This window comes from Gorilla gorilla, chromosome X (assembly GCF_029281585.2).
Source record: "Gorilla gorilla gorilla isolate KB3781 chromosome X, NHGRI_mGorGor1-v2.1_pri, whole genome shotgun sequence".
Lineage (NCBI taxonomy): Eukaryota > Metazoa > Chordata > Mammalia > Primates > Hominidae > Gorilla > Gorilla gorilla.
Genome location: NC_073247.2, coordinates 119,026,120 through 119,042,970, shown reverse-complemented (window position 1 = coordinate 119,042,970; position 16,851 = coordinate 119,026,120). Strand labels below are relative to the sequence as shown.

Below are 16,851 nucleotides of genomic sequence, written 5' to 3'. Positions count from 1 at the left end.
GGGTAGAATTGATAGCCCAAAAATAAAGCCATACATTTATGGTCAATTGATTTTCAATAAGGGTGCTAAGACTCTTCAATGTCAGGTAACAAATGGTGCTTGGACAACTGCACATACACATGATCCTGACCTCATATCATATATAAAAATTATTTAAAGACAGATCAAAGACCTAAATGTAAGAGCTAAAACTACAACTCTTAGAAGAAAACATAGGTATAAAACTTTATGATCTTAGATTAGGCAATGATCTGGTATAAATTTTCATGACCTGGACTAGGCAACTGTTTCTTAGCCATGACACCAAAAGCACAAGCAACCAAATAAAAAATAGATAAATTGGACTTTGTCAAAATTAAAAATATTTGCACTTCAAAGGACATTATCAAGGAAGTAAAAAGACAATGCATGGAGTAGGAGAAAATATTAATATTTTCAAACTATATATCTGATATGGGACTAATATCCAGAATATATAAAGAAGCATTACAACTGAATAATAAAGTAACAACCCAATTAAAAATGGACAAAGAAAGAAGCCAATCAGTACCAAGGGGGACCGTGGTAAACCATTCATGAGAAATCCATGCCTATGATTCAATCACTTCACACCAGGCCCCACCTCCAACACTGGGGATTATATTTCAATATGAGATTTGGGCAGGGACACACTGTATTACTCTCATAAGAGCTGTATACTGTGTAATTTCAATTATATGACATTTTGAAAAAGGCAAAACATAGAGACAATAAAGGGAACAGTGGTAATGAGCAAAGGGTAGGGAGCTGATATAGTGTGGATGTGTATCTCTGCCCAAATCTCATTGAAATATAAGCCACAATGTCGGAGGTGGGGCCTGGTGGGAAGTCGTTGGCTCATGGTGGCAGATTTTTCATGAATGGCTTAGCACTATTCTCCTTGGTACTGTCCTCACGATAGAGAGTGAGTTCTCATGAGATCAGGTCATTTAAAAATGTGTAGTACCTCCCCACTGGCTCTCTTGCTCCTGCCTTCACCATGTAACATACAAGCTCCCTCTTAGCCTTCCTCCATGATTATAAGCTTCCAGAGGCCTCCCCAGAAGCAGATGTTGCTATGCTTCCTGTACAGCCTGCAGAACTGTGAGCCAATTAAATGTCTTTCTTTTTTTATTTTATTTTATTTTATTATTATTATACTTTAAGCTTTAGGGTACATGTGCACAATGTGCAGGTTAGTTACATATGTATACATGTGCCATGCTGGTGTGCTGCACCCATTAACTCGTCATTTAGCATTAGGTATATCTCCTAATGTTATCCCTCCCCTCTCCCCCCACCCCACAACAGTCCCCAGAGTGTGATGTTCCCCTTCCTGTGTCCATGTGTTCTCATTGTTCAATTCCCACCTATGAGTGAGAACATGCGGTGTTTGGTTTTATTAAATTACCCCGTCTCCGTTTTTTTTTTTTTTTTTTTTTTTTTTTTGAGACGGAGTCTTGCTCTGTCACCCAGTCTGTAGTGCAGTGGTGCTGTCTCAACTCACTGCAACCTCCGTCTCCCGGGCTCAAGCGATTCTCCTAGCTCAGCCACCCGAGTACCTGGGACTACAGGCATGCACCACCACGCCTAGCTAATTTTTGTATTTTTAGTAGAGACGGGGTTTCACCATGTTGGCCAGGCTAGTCTCGAACTCCTGACCTCGGGTGACCCACCCACCTCAGCCTGCCGAAGTGCTGGGATTACAGGCATGAGCCACTGCACCCAGCCTCAGTTATTTCTTTATAGCAATGCAAGAATGGCCTAATATAGAGAGTAAGAAAATTCCCTTCTATTTTTAATTTGTTGAGCATATTTGTCACAAAGGATGTTTAATTTTGTCAAATGCTTTTTCTGTATCTATTGAGATGATCATGAAGTAATTGTCCTTTATTCTATTAATATAGTATATTATATTGATTGATATTTATATGTTGAACCAACCTTCCATTCCTTGGATAAATCCTACTTGGTCATGGTGTATGATCCGTTTTATACGTTGCTGGATTTCATTCACTAGCATTTTGTTGAGGATTTTTGAATCTATATTTGCAAGGTTTATTGGTCTATAGTTTTCTTTTCTTGTTGAGTGTTTTTCTTGTTTAAGTAGCAGAGTAATTCTGGGCATGAAACTCTGAAGAAGCTCTAACTGCATTTTGCTCCCTCTACTGTTTTCCCAGCTTCTTGTTTTTACTTTGATTGAGGTCCACTGATCTTCAAAGCTATTGTGGAACTGGGAAGGGGATGAGGATGGGAATAGGGTAGGTTGAAATGCCACAAATTTTGCTGTTTTTACTCAGATTCAGCTATTTCTCTCGAATAAATGTACCCTGGATTGTTGTAAGCTTTTGGTTACATTTCTAGGTTCTGGAGATTTAATTCTTAGAGTTTTCACTTAATGCTCTTGTTGCTTTATGGAGGAGAGGATTTTTGCAAGTTCTGATCCCACCATTTTCACTAATGTCCTGAAGTACACAATTTAACACTTACATATTGTCGCTTATATGTTTTCTTTTGTATTATGTGTGCTACTCATGTCTTCTAAATTTAATTGCAAATTTTCTTAATGTATACTTCTGTATACCACCCCCACAGTGTCTAGCAAAAAAGTTGATTAATCAACTTTATTGAAATTGAGATTGAGCTATTGTTTATGTCTTTATGTTGAACAGGTTGTATTTGGGAAAGAAAACCAGCTGTAATCTAAAGATTCGCTGGTTTGTGCAATATATCCAGCAAAATTGGAAGCACACCACAGGTGTGGATGATAAAAAATAAAGAGAGTTCAGAGCTGCAAAGGAAGACAGAGCCATGAGGCTAGGATCAAAATCCTGTAGCTGACTTTCTCCTGTACTGACTTTTAAAAAAATTATTTTAATTTGACAGATAAGAAACAAAAAAAAAAAGAAAAACAATAAAAAGAACAAAAATAAAAGAATAAATTGACAGATAACATTTTACGTTTTTATTTTGTACAACATGATGTTTTGAAGTACATAAACATCATGGGATGGTTAAATCTAGCTAATTAATAAATGCATTACCTCACTGAGCTATTTTTGTTGTAAGAGTACATAACATTCACTCTTTTTACATTTTTTAAGAATATGTCACCATTAACTACAGTCACCTTGCTGTATTTCTCTTAAAATTTATTCCTCTTCTGTGATTTGTATCCTTTAATCAACATCTCTCCATCCCCCATCCTCACTGCTAATGACCCCAGCTTATGGTAACCACCATTCTACTCTCTACTGCTATGTGATCAACTTTTTTAGATTCCACATATGAGTGAGATCATGTGGTATTTGTCTTTCTGTGCCTGGCTTATTTCATTTAACATAATGTCCTCCAGGCTCATACATGTTGTCACAAATGGCAGGATTTCATTCTTTTTATGGCTGAGTAACATTCCATTGTGTATATATACCACATTTTCTTTTCTAAATTTATTTTTACATTTAAAAATTCTTTTTCTTTAAAAAATTGTTTTATACATAATAGCTGTACATATTTTCAGAGTACATGTGATAATTCAATATATTCATATAATCAAGTTAGGGTAATCGGGATATCTAGTACCTCAAATATTTATCTTTTCTTTGTGCTATGAATATTTCAATTTTTCTCTCCCAGATAGTTGGAAATGTACAACCGATTCATGTTAGTTATAATCACTGTACTGATCTATCGAACACCAGGTCTTATTTCTTCTAAGTGTATATCTGTACCAACGAATCAACCTCTCTTCATCCTCCCCTCTCCTCTACCCTTCACAGCCTCCAGTAACTCTCTATCTCTATAAGTATGTGGAGATAAGTACTCCACATACTTGCCAGTACTTATTATCTTTTCTCTTTTTGATAATGGCCATTTTAACTGGAGTGAGGTGATATCTCATTGTGGATTTGATTTGCATTTCCCCGATTATTAGCAATATTGAGCATTTTTTCACACGCCTGTTTTCTATTTGTATTTCTTCTTTTGAGAAATGTCTATTCAGGTAATGCACCCATTTGTCAATTGGGTTTTTTGTTGTTGTTGTTGTTATTGAGTTGTTTGAGTTTCTGATATATCTTGGATATTAGCGCCTTGTCAGATATATAGTTTGCAAATATTTTCTTCCATTCTGTAGGCTGTCTTCTCACTCTGTTAATTGTTTCTTTTGCTATGCAGAAACTTATTAGTGAGATGTAATCCCATTTGTCTAGTTTTGCTTTTGTTGTATGTGCTTTTGAGGTTTTATCCAAAAATATCCTTACCTAGACCAACATCATGAAGTGTTTTTCTATGTTTTCTACTAGTAATTTCATAGTTTTGGGTCTTACGTTTAAGTCTTTAATCCATTTTGAGTTTAATTTTGTATATGGTGAGAGATAAGGGTCTAGTTTCATTATTCTGCATATGGATACCCAGTTTTTTTCCAGCACCATTGATTCAAGAGACTTGAATCTATCCCTTTGTGTGTTCTTGGCACCTGTGAACCCCAAAAACCTGAGATAGGTCTCAGTCAATTTAGACAATCAGATATGCATTTATCTCAGTGAGCAGAGGGATGACTTTGAATAGAATGGGAGGCAGGTTTGCCCTAAGCAGTTCCCAGCTTGACTTTTCCCTTTATCTTAGTGATTTTGGGGCCCCAAGATTTATTTTCCTTTCACAAAGGTAAGATAGATATGTCTGTTAACCAATACACTGGATCAGGCATTAGGTCCTGTTTATAATTTGTTATCTTATTGTCACAAAGTCTGTTTTGTTAGTCTTATGATCTCTATTTTAACATTAATGTTGGTCAGTTGTGCATAATCTCCAAAAAGGAGGGAGTATAACAAGGCACGTCTGACCTTCCTTCCCGTTATGATCAAGAATTCAGTTTTTAAGGTTTTTCTGGGATCCCCTTGGCCAATAGTGGGTCTGTTCAGAGAGTGGGGGGGGGGGGCTTAGGATTTTATTTTTAGTTTGTAGGTATATTTGTCTGTTTTTGTGTCAGTAGCATGCTGTTTTGGTTGCTAGAGCTTTGTAACATACTTTGAAATCAGGTATCGTGATGCCTACAGCTTTGTTCTTTTTGCTTGAGTTTGCTTTGGCTATTCCAGGTATTTTTTGGTTCCATACATATTTTAGTACAATTTTTCCTACTTCTGTGGGGACTGTCATTGGTATTTCGATAAGGATTGCATTGAATCTGTAGATTGTTTTCAGTAGTACGGCCACTTTAACAATATTAATCCTTCCAATCCATGAACACAGGATATCTCTCCATTTATTTGTCTCTTTAATTTCTTTCATTGGTGTTTTATATTATTCATTATAGAGCTCTTTCACCTCCCTGGTTAAACTTACTCATAGCCATGCAGCCTGGGGTTGGGGGAGGGGTGAAGTGAGTAATGTAAAACGGCCCTTTCCATCCCCTTCAGTGTGTCTTATTATGCTAAAATTAGGTGGTGTGATCTTGCACCTGGTTTCCTTAGCGCTTATAAAGATTTTTTTCATGTGTTCAAATTGATGTTTCTGTGGGGGGGATGATTAATGGAGAGTCCTACACTGCCATCTCACTCTGCTTTTTAAAACACTACGTTTTTTTAAAAAAAGTCACTACTGACTTTTTAAAACAACCTTTTGTTAAAAAATAATTTTTGACCCACAAGAAGTGGCCAAAATCATACAGAGTTTTCGTGTTTCTTTTACTCAGCTTTCCCTCGTGCTAATGTCTTGCATAACTATAGTGCAATGATCAGAACTGAGAAATTAACATTGGTATAATATTATTAACTAAATTGCAGGCTTTATTTGGATTCCTTAACTGACCGTTAAAGCCTGTAGTACAGCACGAATTGAAGAGGACAACAAAAAGGAGGATGAAGAGAAGGTACTGCCTAAGGTTGTATAGGCCCAAAGGCATTTGAGAAAGAGGCAAGAAGTTGAAGCCAAAAGTCAGCATAGCAATGTTGAGGGCCTTTTCCTAATTTGTCTCCCTCGGGTAGTGGTGGAGGTTGTAATTTGTTTACGAAGGATGCCTTTTTTTTTTTTTTTTTTTTTTTTTTTTACCTTTTCTTCAATAGGGTAGGCTTTTCTTATTGGCATAAAGATTCCATGTTAACCTTGGCCTTGCCTTTCCCTGTACTGTGCGTTATCCACATGGAAAATGCTTTAAACAGAAATAATTATCTTTCTACCGGGTGTGGTGGCTCAAACCTGTAATCCCAGCACTTTGGGAGGCCGAGGCAGGCAGATCACCTGAGGCCAGGAGTTCGAGACCAGCCTGGCCAACATGGCGAAACCCCATCTCTACTAAAAATACAAACATAAGCCAGGCATGTTGGTGGGCACCTGTAATCCCAGCTACTCAGGAGGCTGAGGCAGGAGGATTGCTTGAACTCAGGAAGCAGAGGTTGCAGTGAGCCGAGATCATGCCATTGCACTCCAGCCTGGGTGACAAGGGTGAAACTCCATCTCAAAGAAAAAAAATTACCTTTCACACACTACTCATCCATTCAATTCCCCCTCCTGAGTGTGGGAATATTCAATGTATTTAGGTAAAAGCACTGCTTAGGTTGAAATGTGTTTAAACGAAAAATTATCTGAGACAAGTCTTAACCAATTTAGAAAGTTTATTTTGCCAAGGTTAAGGACGTGCCGCTGACACAGCCTCAGGAGGTCCTGACAACATGTGCGCAAGGTGGTCGGGGCACAGCTTGGTTTTATACATTGTAGGGAGACATGAAACGTCAATCAATATATGTAAGATGTACATTGGTTTTGTCCGGAAAGGCAGGACAACTCAAAGCAGGGAGGGGGCTTCCAGGTCACAGGTAGATAAGAGACAAATGGTTGCATTTTTTTGAGTTTCTGATTAGCTTTTCACTGAATGCACAATTTACAGGAATAGTCGCTTATGCCTTAGTCTGGCTTAGTGAAACAATAGGGCAAAGGAAGCTGTCAGGTATGCATTTGTCTCACATGAGCAGAGGGATAACTTTGAGTTCTGCCTATCCTTTGTCCACAAGGAATTTCCTCGTGGGCAAATTGTGAGGGAGGTATGTAGCTTTTTTATCTTTGTAGCTATCTTATTTAGGAATAGAATGGGAGGCATATTTGCCTGACACAGTTTGCAGCTTGACTTTTCCCTTTGGCTTAGTGATTTTGGGGTACCAATATTTATTTTCCTTTCATAGGTGATACAGTCGTTTTCTGCATGTGAGTAAGAAACAAAAACGCATTTAAACAGATTAGCAGGATAAGGAAAACTGGTTGCTTCCCATCACCTGTCAAGTTGGATGTTCATAATGATGCTTCTGAAATTCGGACTGGTATAAATTTAGTGTAAGACCTATTCATGTATGTGTGAAATGTACATATGTGAAATGTATTTTAAAGTCAAATAGAAACATTTAAAAATTATCTTGTCAGGGGAATTGACTAAAAGTGCACTGCACTCAAATTCCGTTGCTTTATAATATATTACAAATCATCAAATGCTCTTCTAGCAGCAAAAATTATGGATGATTTCATAGTAAAATTAAATGGGAGAAGGCAGAGTGTGACAGTGAATGTTTTAAACATATTTTATAATGTTCAACTTTAGAGTTAAAAAGCCAAAAATTAATTGTTCCAAAATAAATTCCAGCTGGATACAGTTAAAAGTAAAAGATGAAATCTTAATACCACCAGAATAAAAATAAGTGAATAACCTAAGAATATGCTACAAAACATAAAAACTTCATATTAAAAATACTAAACAGAATTAAAAGACAAAAAGTCCTGTGAGAAATGTTTGTAAAATATGTTACAGATAGCTAACTTTACTATTCTTAATATATAAGAAGGTTTTACAAATCAATAAGAAAAAATTAAATACTCTAATAGAAAAATTAACAAAAGACAAGAATAAATAGACCTCAAAACAAGAGCATAAATAGCCAATAAATGTATGGTAAATTGTTCAGCCTCACTAAGTATGTCAAGGAATAGAATTTGTAAAAATGATATAATGTTATTTTTCCTTATTAAGTTGTAAAGCATTAAAAAGGATGATGTTATTCAAGGTTTCTTAGGGTGTAGAGAAATGCGTACTAATATAAGCCTTTTTGACAGGCAATTTGGCTAAATTTATCAAAATATTTAGAAATGTGCATATAGAGCAATTTCACTTCTAGGACTTTAACCTGAGGAATAAAATACAAGATGCGGACAAAGAGAATGTACAATAATGCTCATATTAGTATTATTCATTTATTATTCTTGTAGAAAAAGTAGAAATAATCATTATTGGATATTCAGAGTCCATATATATATGATGGGAGACTTCAAACCATTTAAAATCATTGTTGTGGACACTATTCTGTGCCATCCATATCCTGCTTCAAGACAAAGGGCTTATTCTCCCAGCTACTGAGAGGGCTGTTGGCAGACAGCTCTCTGCTGTCATTCTTCTCTGGCAACCGCCCTTGGCTGAAGAGAGTGACCTAATGTAAGGTTATGCCCCTTCCCAGGTGCAGTTTGCATTCAATGGCCAGTCAGTGCAGGAGTATAGTCTCAGCCTCCTTGCTCCAAATGGAAACAATTCTGGAAGTTTATTCCAGATTCAGAGCTCCCCGTGTGGTCTGCTAAGGCCTTGGTATGACTGCATCATAGCTCAACCTCTTTGTCCAATTTTGCTTCCTTTTCTTCTTCCCACAAGTGTTGATCCCAAGAGTACTCCCCAGTAAACTTTTTGTCTGATTTGGAATCCGCTGTCTAGGAAATTCAGTCTATAACAATCATGTTGAAGAATATTAACATGAGAAGATATTTGAAATGTATTGCTAAGTTAAGAAAGCAGACCAGCCATTTCCAGCAATATGGTCAACTAATTACTTTTTGATATAAACTTCTATTAGCACAAGGTAAGATATACAAAATTTCTTTTAATTGAATAACTGAGCCCCCAATAAATAAGGGAAAACTCCCAAAAGCCAAAAATGAGGAGAAAATTGAAAGCCAGAGTGGTAATCTTGTGAAAGTTGTGGTTGCCCTGGTAAGGGAGTTTCAATTTTTAACAAACACAGAGACAGAAGATGTCTTAGGCCACAGGTCCTATCATAAAGCTCAGATTCTGTGCATCTTGGCACAGGGAAACAACATGGAATCCTATCTGTCTCGTCTAAGCTTTAGGTGGAAGAAAAAATTCCTCTGAGAATTAAAGCACAGGCCTGGAAGTCAAATAGGGTTGTGGTTTTAATTTATTCTACCTGAATGGCCTGGGAACATTAACTCTGAGGTTTTTTGGCAGAAGCAAAGGTAAAACTGCTTTGGAAGGATGCTCCCACAACACAGACCACAAGAGATTTTCACAGATTTTTTTAAAGCCCCATGAAAAGGGATATCACAATAAAAAATACAAGAGTAAATTACCTACTGTTGATATGAACAGGGGGCAGGGAAATACTGGGTAGAAGAGGGCAGTCCCCAGTGAGGGCCATACCCTCAAGCCTGGATCCATGGCCCAAAGTGAGAACATGCATTCCTGTTTTCTTGTCCGAATGTTGCGTTTTCCAAAACCACCCTGGCTCACCTTGCCCCCCATCCTGTACCCATAAAAACCCTAGGCCCCACTGGCAAAGTGGCAGAGTGGCAGAGAAGAAGAGAAGAGAAGAAGTAGCTGGACATCAGAGAGAAGCAACCTGACTTCAGAGGGAGGGCTTGACGGCGGAACCTCAGAGAAGAGTTTGTCCAGGGATGGCTGAGCTCCAGGGGAAGACCACCTTCCCATTCCATCCCCTTTTCAGCTCCCCAGCCCACTGAGAGTTACTTCCATTGCTCAATAAAATCTTCCACATTCACCACTCTTCAATTCATTCATGCAACCTGATTCTTCCTGGACACTGGACAAGGGCCCAGGTGCAGGTGTAAGAGGCTGGCACACTGACCCTCCACTGAACTTTTTAACACTTAAGCTGTCCATGGATGGCAAAGCTAAAAGAGCACACTGTAACACATTCCCTCTGGGGCTCCAGGGGTCATGGGCAACCCCTAGACGCTGCTGCAGGCCTGTACAGAGATCTGCTCAGGCCAGTTGCCCAGAAGCGCTCATCCTGGCCTCTGCACCTGCTGACCTGTGTGCACCCCCCTCCCACAAGGGGTTGAGAGCTGCAGTCTGAGTAAATGAGCCAACGCCTTCAGGAGTCCTGTGAAGGCGTAAAGGGAACTATCTCATTTCACTATGAGGGGGAGTCAGTGGACATAATCACTGGCAAGATTAGAATCCTGAGAATTATTAAACTGGGGAACAGATCTGAGAAAATTACCCAGTATTAAGAACAAAGAGAGATGAAAAATATGACAGAGGCTAAAAGACATGGAGGACAGAATGAAAGATTCAACCTTTACTTAAGAGGACTTCCAGAAGAAAAATACAGAAAATGGGAGAAAGGCAATATTCAAGGAGATAATGGCTGAGAATTTTTATGAATTGATGGAAGACTTAAGAAGTACAAGTGCCAAGTAAAAAAAATAAAAATAAATCTATATCTAAACATATTATAGTCAAATTGTAGAACACCAAAAAATAAAGAGAAAAATCTTTAAAACTACCAGAGAGAAAAGACAGATTATCTACACAGCAACAAAAAGACAGACAACAGACTTTTACATTACAGCAGTATAGGCCAGAATGCAGGTAAATAATATCTTCAAAGTTCTGAGGGAAAATAACTGTCTGAGAGAAATTCCCTGTCTGAGGGAAAATAACTGTCAACCTAGATTTCTAAACCCAGTTAAATTAGTATTCAAGAATGAGGGCAATAAAAATATTTTCAGAAATTAAGTGAGAAAATAAAGAACTCCCTTTGCTGAGGGAAACACTAAAGTGTGTACATTCAGAAAGGAAGCATTGATGTGGAAAAAGGATGGTGAACAAAGATACTGGTAAACACATGGGTAAATCTAGACAAGCATTGTCTGTTAAAAGCAATAATGATGATGAATAATCTGGTAATATACAAACAAAGTGACAGAGGCGTGGTTGGGTTAAAACTAAGTCCTTGAATTATTTTATGGGAGGGTAGCACTACTGAGAAACTTTAGACATTTATGTTAAAAAAACACAGAATATATAATTTTCAAACCAGTAAGAGAAAAAATATTTAAAAATTGACAAATAGCAAGAAAGGAGGAAAAAGAAGAATAAAAGATAAATCTCATGATAAAATGATATAAATACATCCACATGTATCATTAATCACAATAAATGCAACTGGACTAAAACTTGTGAGTTTAGACAGAATCTTCGTTAAATTTTAAAATCCCAGATTTAGCTACATGCTGTTAATAAAAGTCTTATCTAAAACATGGAAAACATGGAAAGTGATAGAAAATAAAGTATGCCTGAAAAATACTAACCAAAATGATACAGCCATGTTAATGGTAAACAAAACATACATTAAAACAACAATTATTAGGGTTAAACAGTTTCACAGCATATTGATAAAAGGAGTAATCCACTAGGAAGATATAACATTTCTAAATCTGTCTGTACCCAAAAATATAGCCTCAAAATATGTAAAACAAAAATGGACAGGATTACAAGGAAAAACTGACAAATCTATAATCAGTGGTAAATTTTAATATACCTGTTAGTGTTGGCAGATAAAGCAGACCAAAAATTATCAAGAATGTAGAAGATTTGAAAAACACAAAAAACTTGAATTGACATATGTACAATTCAGTACCCAACAATTACACAATATTGTCTTTTAAAATACACAGATTATTTATCACATTCTTTTACCACAATGCAATACAATTAGAATTCAGGAAAAAATATGATTTAAAAAGGAATAGACTTGGAAATTAAAATAAAGTGGATTATAAAACCAGTGTGTGCAATATCATCCCATTTGGGAAAAAATAACATCAATGTTAGGCATCGAAAATAAAAGGTTGGGAAGAGGCACCAAAATGATAACAGTGGTTTTTTATGGTTCGTTTGCTTATAGGTGATTTTAAATTTTGCTTCATTTTTAAAGAGCTTTTCTATTGTTAAAGTTTCCTGCCTGGAGCATGTCAGTGTCTTAGTCCGTTTTCAGTTGCTATGAGAGAATATCTGAGACTGGGTAATTTGCAATAAAGAGGTTTAATTGGCTCTAGATTCTGATGGCTCAGAAGTCCAAGAAGCATGGGCCCAGCATCTACTTGGCTTCTGGAGAGGGCCACATGCTGTTTCATCTCACAGTGGAAAGGTGGGAGGGCCAGCAGGCATGTGCAAAGAAAGAAGACATGAAGAGCAACTTCATTCTATAACAATCCACTCTTGCATTGTAATCCAATCCCATGAGAGTGAGCACTCACTCTTGCAAGACAACATTGATCTATTCATGAGGGATCTTCCCTCCATGACCCAAACACCTCCCACTAGGCCCCACCTCCCAACATTGCTGCACTGAGAACCAAGCCTTAGCATGTGTTTGGTGGGAACATACTATATTTAAACCATAGCAGTCTGTATGTATTTTTTCTAATTAGAATGAAATCGATAATGAATTTTATTTAGGCTAACGTATAGAATAATAACCTAGCCTATTGCAGTAGCCTTCTAACTTATCTCTTCTTTTCCATTCTTGCCTCCTAATACATTCTCTTCCCCCAAGCACTTAGAATAAATTCCAAATTCCCAATGTTAGCCTATGAGATTCCACATGACTTTGCTCCAGCCTACATTTCCAAACTTACCTCTAGTTGACCTCCCCCAGGTTTACCCTAGACTCACTGACTTTCATTTCATGGAACTCCCCAAGCTGTACTCACCCTGGGTCTTCATATTTGCTACCCCTTGCACCCAGAAGCCTTACTGTTCTCCTTCCCCCAACACTCTCTTTACCTAAGTCCAGGTATTCTTTATTTGTCAGCTGAAATCTTACATCCTTAAGATAACCTTTTCTGTTACCCCTCCCCAGACTAGGTTTGGTTCTCTGATATTCTCTAGGTACTTGTTCTGTTTCTTCATAGCAGCAATTATAATTTGAACATAGATATTTGTGTGTTTGTTCGGTTATTGTTTGTCTCCCTTGCTACACTGTCTGCTTCATGAGAGCAGCAAACCAGACCACATCTGGTTTGCTGTTGCTATATGCCCAGCACCTAATACAGTGCTAAGCATGTGAGGAGTGCTCAGTGGATATTTGCTGAAAGAATGCATAAATGAGTGAATGAATGAATAAATGAATTATTGAATCCCCACAAATGCTACCGGAGATTATGGAACAAAAAATGAGATAAAGGAGTTCATGAAGGAGATGTGTATGTAGCCTACACTATGCCACAATTGTGGTTTAACTTCCAGTTCTCCTGGTAATGGCTAAGATTCAGTAATAAATGCTGACAAGATAAGTTTCCCTTTGTATTCTCTTTTCTCCATTTGCTTTAGTGGACTATTCCTCTTTAAGGGAAGAAAGCACTGCGAATTAGCTTGAAAACAAAACAACAAAATAACTACTATAGTTGTTACTTCTGAAGCCAAGGACAGTGACCCAGGATGATTTCTAGATGGGTATGTCACTGGATCACATTTCATTGTTCTCAAAGCTGTTTCATTATATAATTGATACAATACCACATAACCAAAGCCCAATTCAAGTTGGCTTGGATATGTTCTATCTCTTCTTCCGGGAATAATCTGTACACATTTAGTCAACTTGGGTAAGAATAGTCTTCGTAATTAGGGCCAGGACATAGGAAAAAGATACATTTTCCACCAGCTTTCTGTTTCTCTCTAGAGAAGAAAAAAATACTGATTACTGTGATGGATAATTTTAGGTGTCTACTTGACTGGATTAAGAAATGCCTAGAGGCTGGGCACGGTGGCTCACACCTGTAATCCCAGCAGTTTGGGAGGCCAAGGCAGGTGGATCACGAGGTCAAGAGATTGAGACCATCCTGGCCAACATGGTGAAACCCTGTCTCTAATAGAATACAAAAATTAGCTGGGTATGGTGGCACGTGCCTGTAATCCCAGCTACTTGGGAGGCTGAGGCAGGAGAATCGCTTGAACCTGGGAGGCAGAGGTTGCAGTGAGCCGAGATCGCGCCGTTGCACTCCAGCCTGGAGACAGAGCGAAACTCTGTCTCAAAAAAAAAAGAAAGAAATGCCTAGAAACTTGATAAAGTATTATTTTTGGGTATGTCTGTGAGGATGTGTCCAGAGGAGATTATTAGCATGTGAGTTTGAGTGGACTAGGTGGGGAAGATCTGACCTCAATGTAGGTGGGTACCTTCCAATTTGCTGGGGGTGCAGACAGAACAAAAACAGAGAAAAGGCAAATGTGTTCATCCAAACTTGTACCTGAGATACACTCTTCCTCTCCTGTCCTTGGACAACAACACCAGGCTCCCAGCCTTTGGACACAAGCACCTCCCCTCCTCACCCCCATCCCCTCCAGTTCTCAGGCTTTTGACCTTGGACTGAGAGTTACACCACTGGCTTCCCTGGTTCTGAAGCTTGTGAATTTGAATTGCGCCACTACCTGCATCCCAGGGTCTCCAGCTTGCAGACAGCTTGTCGTGGGACTTCTCAGCCTCCATAACTGGGTAAGCCAATCCCCCTAATAAATTCCCTTCCATATATCTCTCTCTATATATCCTACTGATTCTGTCTTTCTGGAGACCCCTGACTAATACAGTTACTGCTTAGACTTGCCCCATAGCTTAAATTTGGGGCATCAACTTAAATTCTTAAAATATAGCCTTTTAAAAAGATGCTAAAAAAGCAAAGTATGATGCTCTTTAGGTCCTGTAACATCATGGACCTAAACTCACAGACACTAGCTTCCTTTCAGCTAATCCCACCCTCAACTTTTGCCCCCATAGAAGAAAGTCGTGTTGGTAGCTTAAATGTCAAATTCTCTGTAAGAGCTTAGTGTTCTAACACAACCATTTTTTTTCCAAAATCTCAGTCTTTTCATTCTATTTCATCATTTCATCTAGTCACAAACTAGATGCTTCATAGTTGTACATATATAATTAACTCTAGAAAATATCTGCTATTTATTCCCTTAATAGTTCATATAGAAGTGATGAACATCTTTTCATTGTTCATCTTTTCAAAATTTACTTCTTGGTAACTCCACAGTTCTAAAATAATGTATGAAGCCAAGTCACACAAGCTTTATAATGTATTCATAAATAATTCCAAAATAAACATATGCAATACAGTACAGAAGAAGGAGGGGACATTGAGACAATTCCTAAAATAGATATGTCTATTTAAGAAGAAAGATAGGAAATGAGAGCAAACAGGATTTGTAAATGTGCCACACTTTTCTTTAAATTTATTTTAAAGTCAAGGATTTCAATTGACTACATATAAATACAGTACCCAAAAAGGCAATGCTAATAATTATTAGTGCATATAAAAAATGTTTTTAACCTAACTATATCCAAGCGTTAAAAGCACAACTGAAGAAGCCAAATAATACTGTACGCACAAAAGTGTTCCTTACTCAAGTAAATATGTTGATAGTATGGTACATCAAACTATTTATTACCTGCATATTCCAGAACAATAGTGAGAGCCTAAACAGAGAACACTGTAAATCATTTGCTCAAATCAATGAAAAAGCAACCAAATAAAATTCTCTGGTAATAATAATGACCAATTGCTATGCAACTGATTGTATCACAGTGTAAATGTAAATAATTAGCATAAGTTTTTCAGACTACTGAAGTAAGTGGACCCACCATTTCATGATCATATTTCAATTATGTAATTGACCATGAAATATTCTAATTTTTTAACCTGTAAAGATTCTACTCAGCTATCACTATAAAAATAGAATAGTTTATTTACATAAGAAAACATATTTCCTTTTTTTGGTTGTTTTTTGAGACAGAGTAGCTGGGATTACAGGCACCTGCCACCACACCAGGCTAATTTTCGTATTTTTAGTAGAGACAGGGTTTCGCCATGTTGACCAGGCTGGTCTCAAACTCCTGACCTCAAGTGATCCGCCTGTCTCGGCCTCCCAAAGAGTTGGGATTACAGGCATGAGCCACTGCACCTGGCCAAGGAAACATATTTCCTAACAGAGTAATAGAAATTACTGTAAATGGTCACAATATCACTAGAATTGAATTTTGTCCCTTTCAAAAATATGTCAGAATAATAAAAAGAATATAGAAAACAATCATTTCTTTCAAAGTTTTTTAATTGTTACCAATGCCATTTTACTACTTTTTATCTTTTTCATGCAGTTTCAGAAGAAATTAGCAATATCCAACTCTCTTTTCATAGTCATAGTGATTTCAAGAGTTTCAGTCTCTGGGATATAGAATGCTTTGGCACTGGCACATTCCACCAGCTCAGGAAGAGTTATCAACAGCTTCCTAAAAAAAAACAACAAAATAAAACCTTAGCTTCCTAAAATGATGTATCACTTTCAATAAGACAATTGCAAACAACATATGCCACTAGAGTGTTAGAAACCAACGCCCCCCCAATATTTAGATAGTGTAAATATTGGATCAAAAATATGCCTAAATAACGCAAACAGTGTACCAGTTTTTCTGGACTTAAAAATCCAAGCAGTTGTTTTGGCGCCCCTATTTTTCTCCGAGTTGACCTCATTTTACATAGTCTCAGGCTATGTTTACAGGCATAGAAATAGATACAAATTTGAAAATTGGAATGGCTCTATGACACTTCTGCTAACATAGATTTAAGCAGAGTCTCTACCACAGGTGTAGTTTTTGAAACTGAGGCTGGGAATGATTTCAATACCAAATCAATGAAAGTGCTTCTCTCTCCTTGCTTCTGATTCTTTCTACTACACATTGACAAAAATTCCCTGTGATAGATTGCTAG

General features: G+C 37.5%; 2 protein-coding genes across 5 annotated transcripts in view; one reads left to right on the top strand and one right to left on the bottom strand.

Annotated features, from left to right (window-relative positions):
* The window catches only part of NUP62CL (nucleoporin 62 C-terminal like), a 143,471-nt gene that overhangs the window by 14,080 nt on the left and 112,540 nt on the right, over positions 1-16,851 (top strand). The window contains exon 1 of one of the 2 annotated variants that reach the window (XM_055377066.2): positions 13,813-14,579. The exons of the other annotated variant lie outside the window; for it this stretch is intronic. The gene's annotated coding sequence lies outside the window, so the exon portion shown is untranslated. Of the gene's footprint in view, positions 1-13,812; positions 14,580-16,851 lie in introns of those variants that run through there. 2 annotated transcript variants of the gene reach the window in all.
* The window catches only part of DNAAF6 (dynein axonemal assembly factor 6), a 36,590-nt gene continuing 35,871 nt past the window's right edge, over positions 16,133-16,851 (bottom strand). For all 3 annotated transcript variants that reach the window (XM_063703072.1, XM_063703071.1, XM_055377068.2), the window contains exon 7: positions 16,133-16,373. In XM_063703072.1, the coding sequence (XP_063559142.1) occupies positions 16,244-16,373 (130 nt within the window). In that variant the 3' untranslated portion in view covers positions 16,133-16,243. The remainder of the gene's footprint in view (positions 16,374-16,851) is intronic.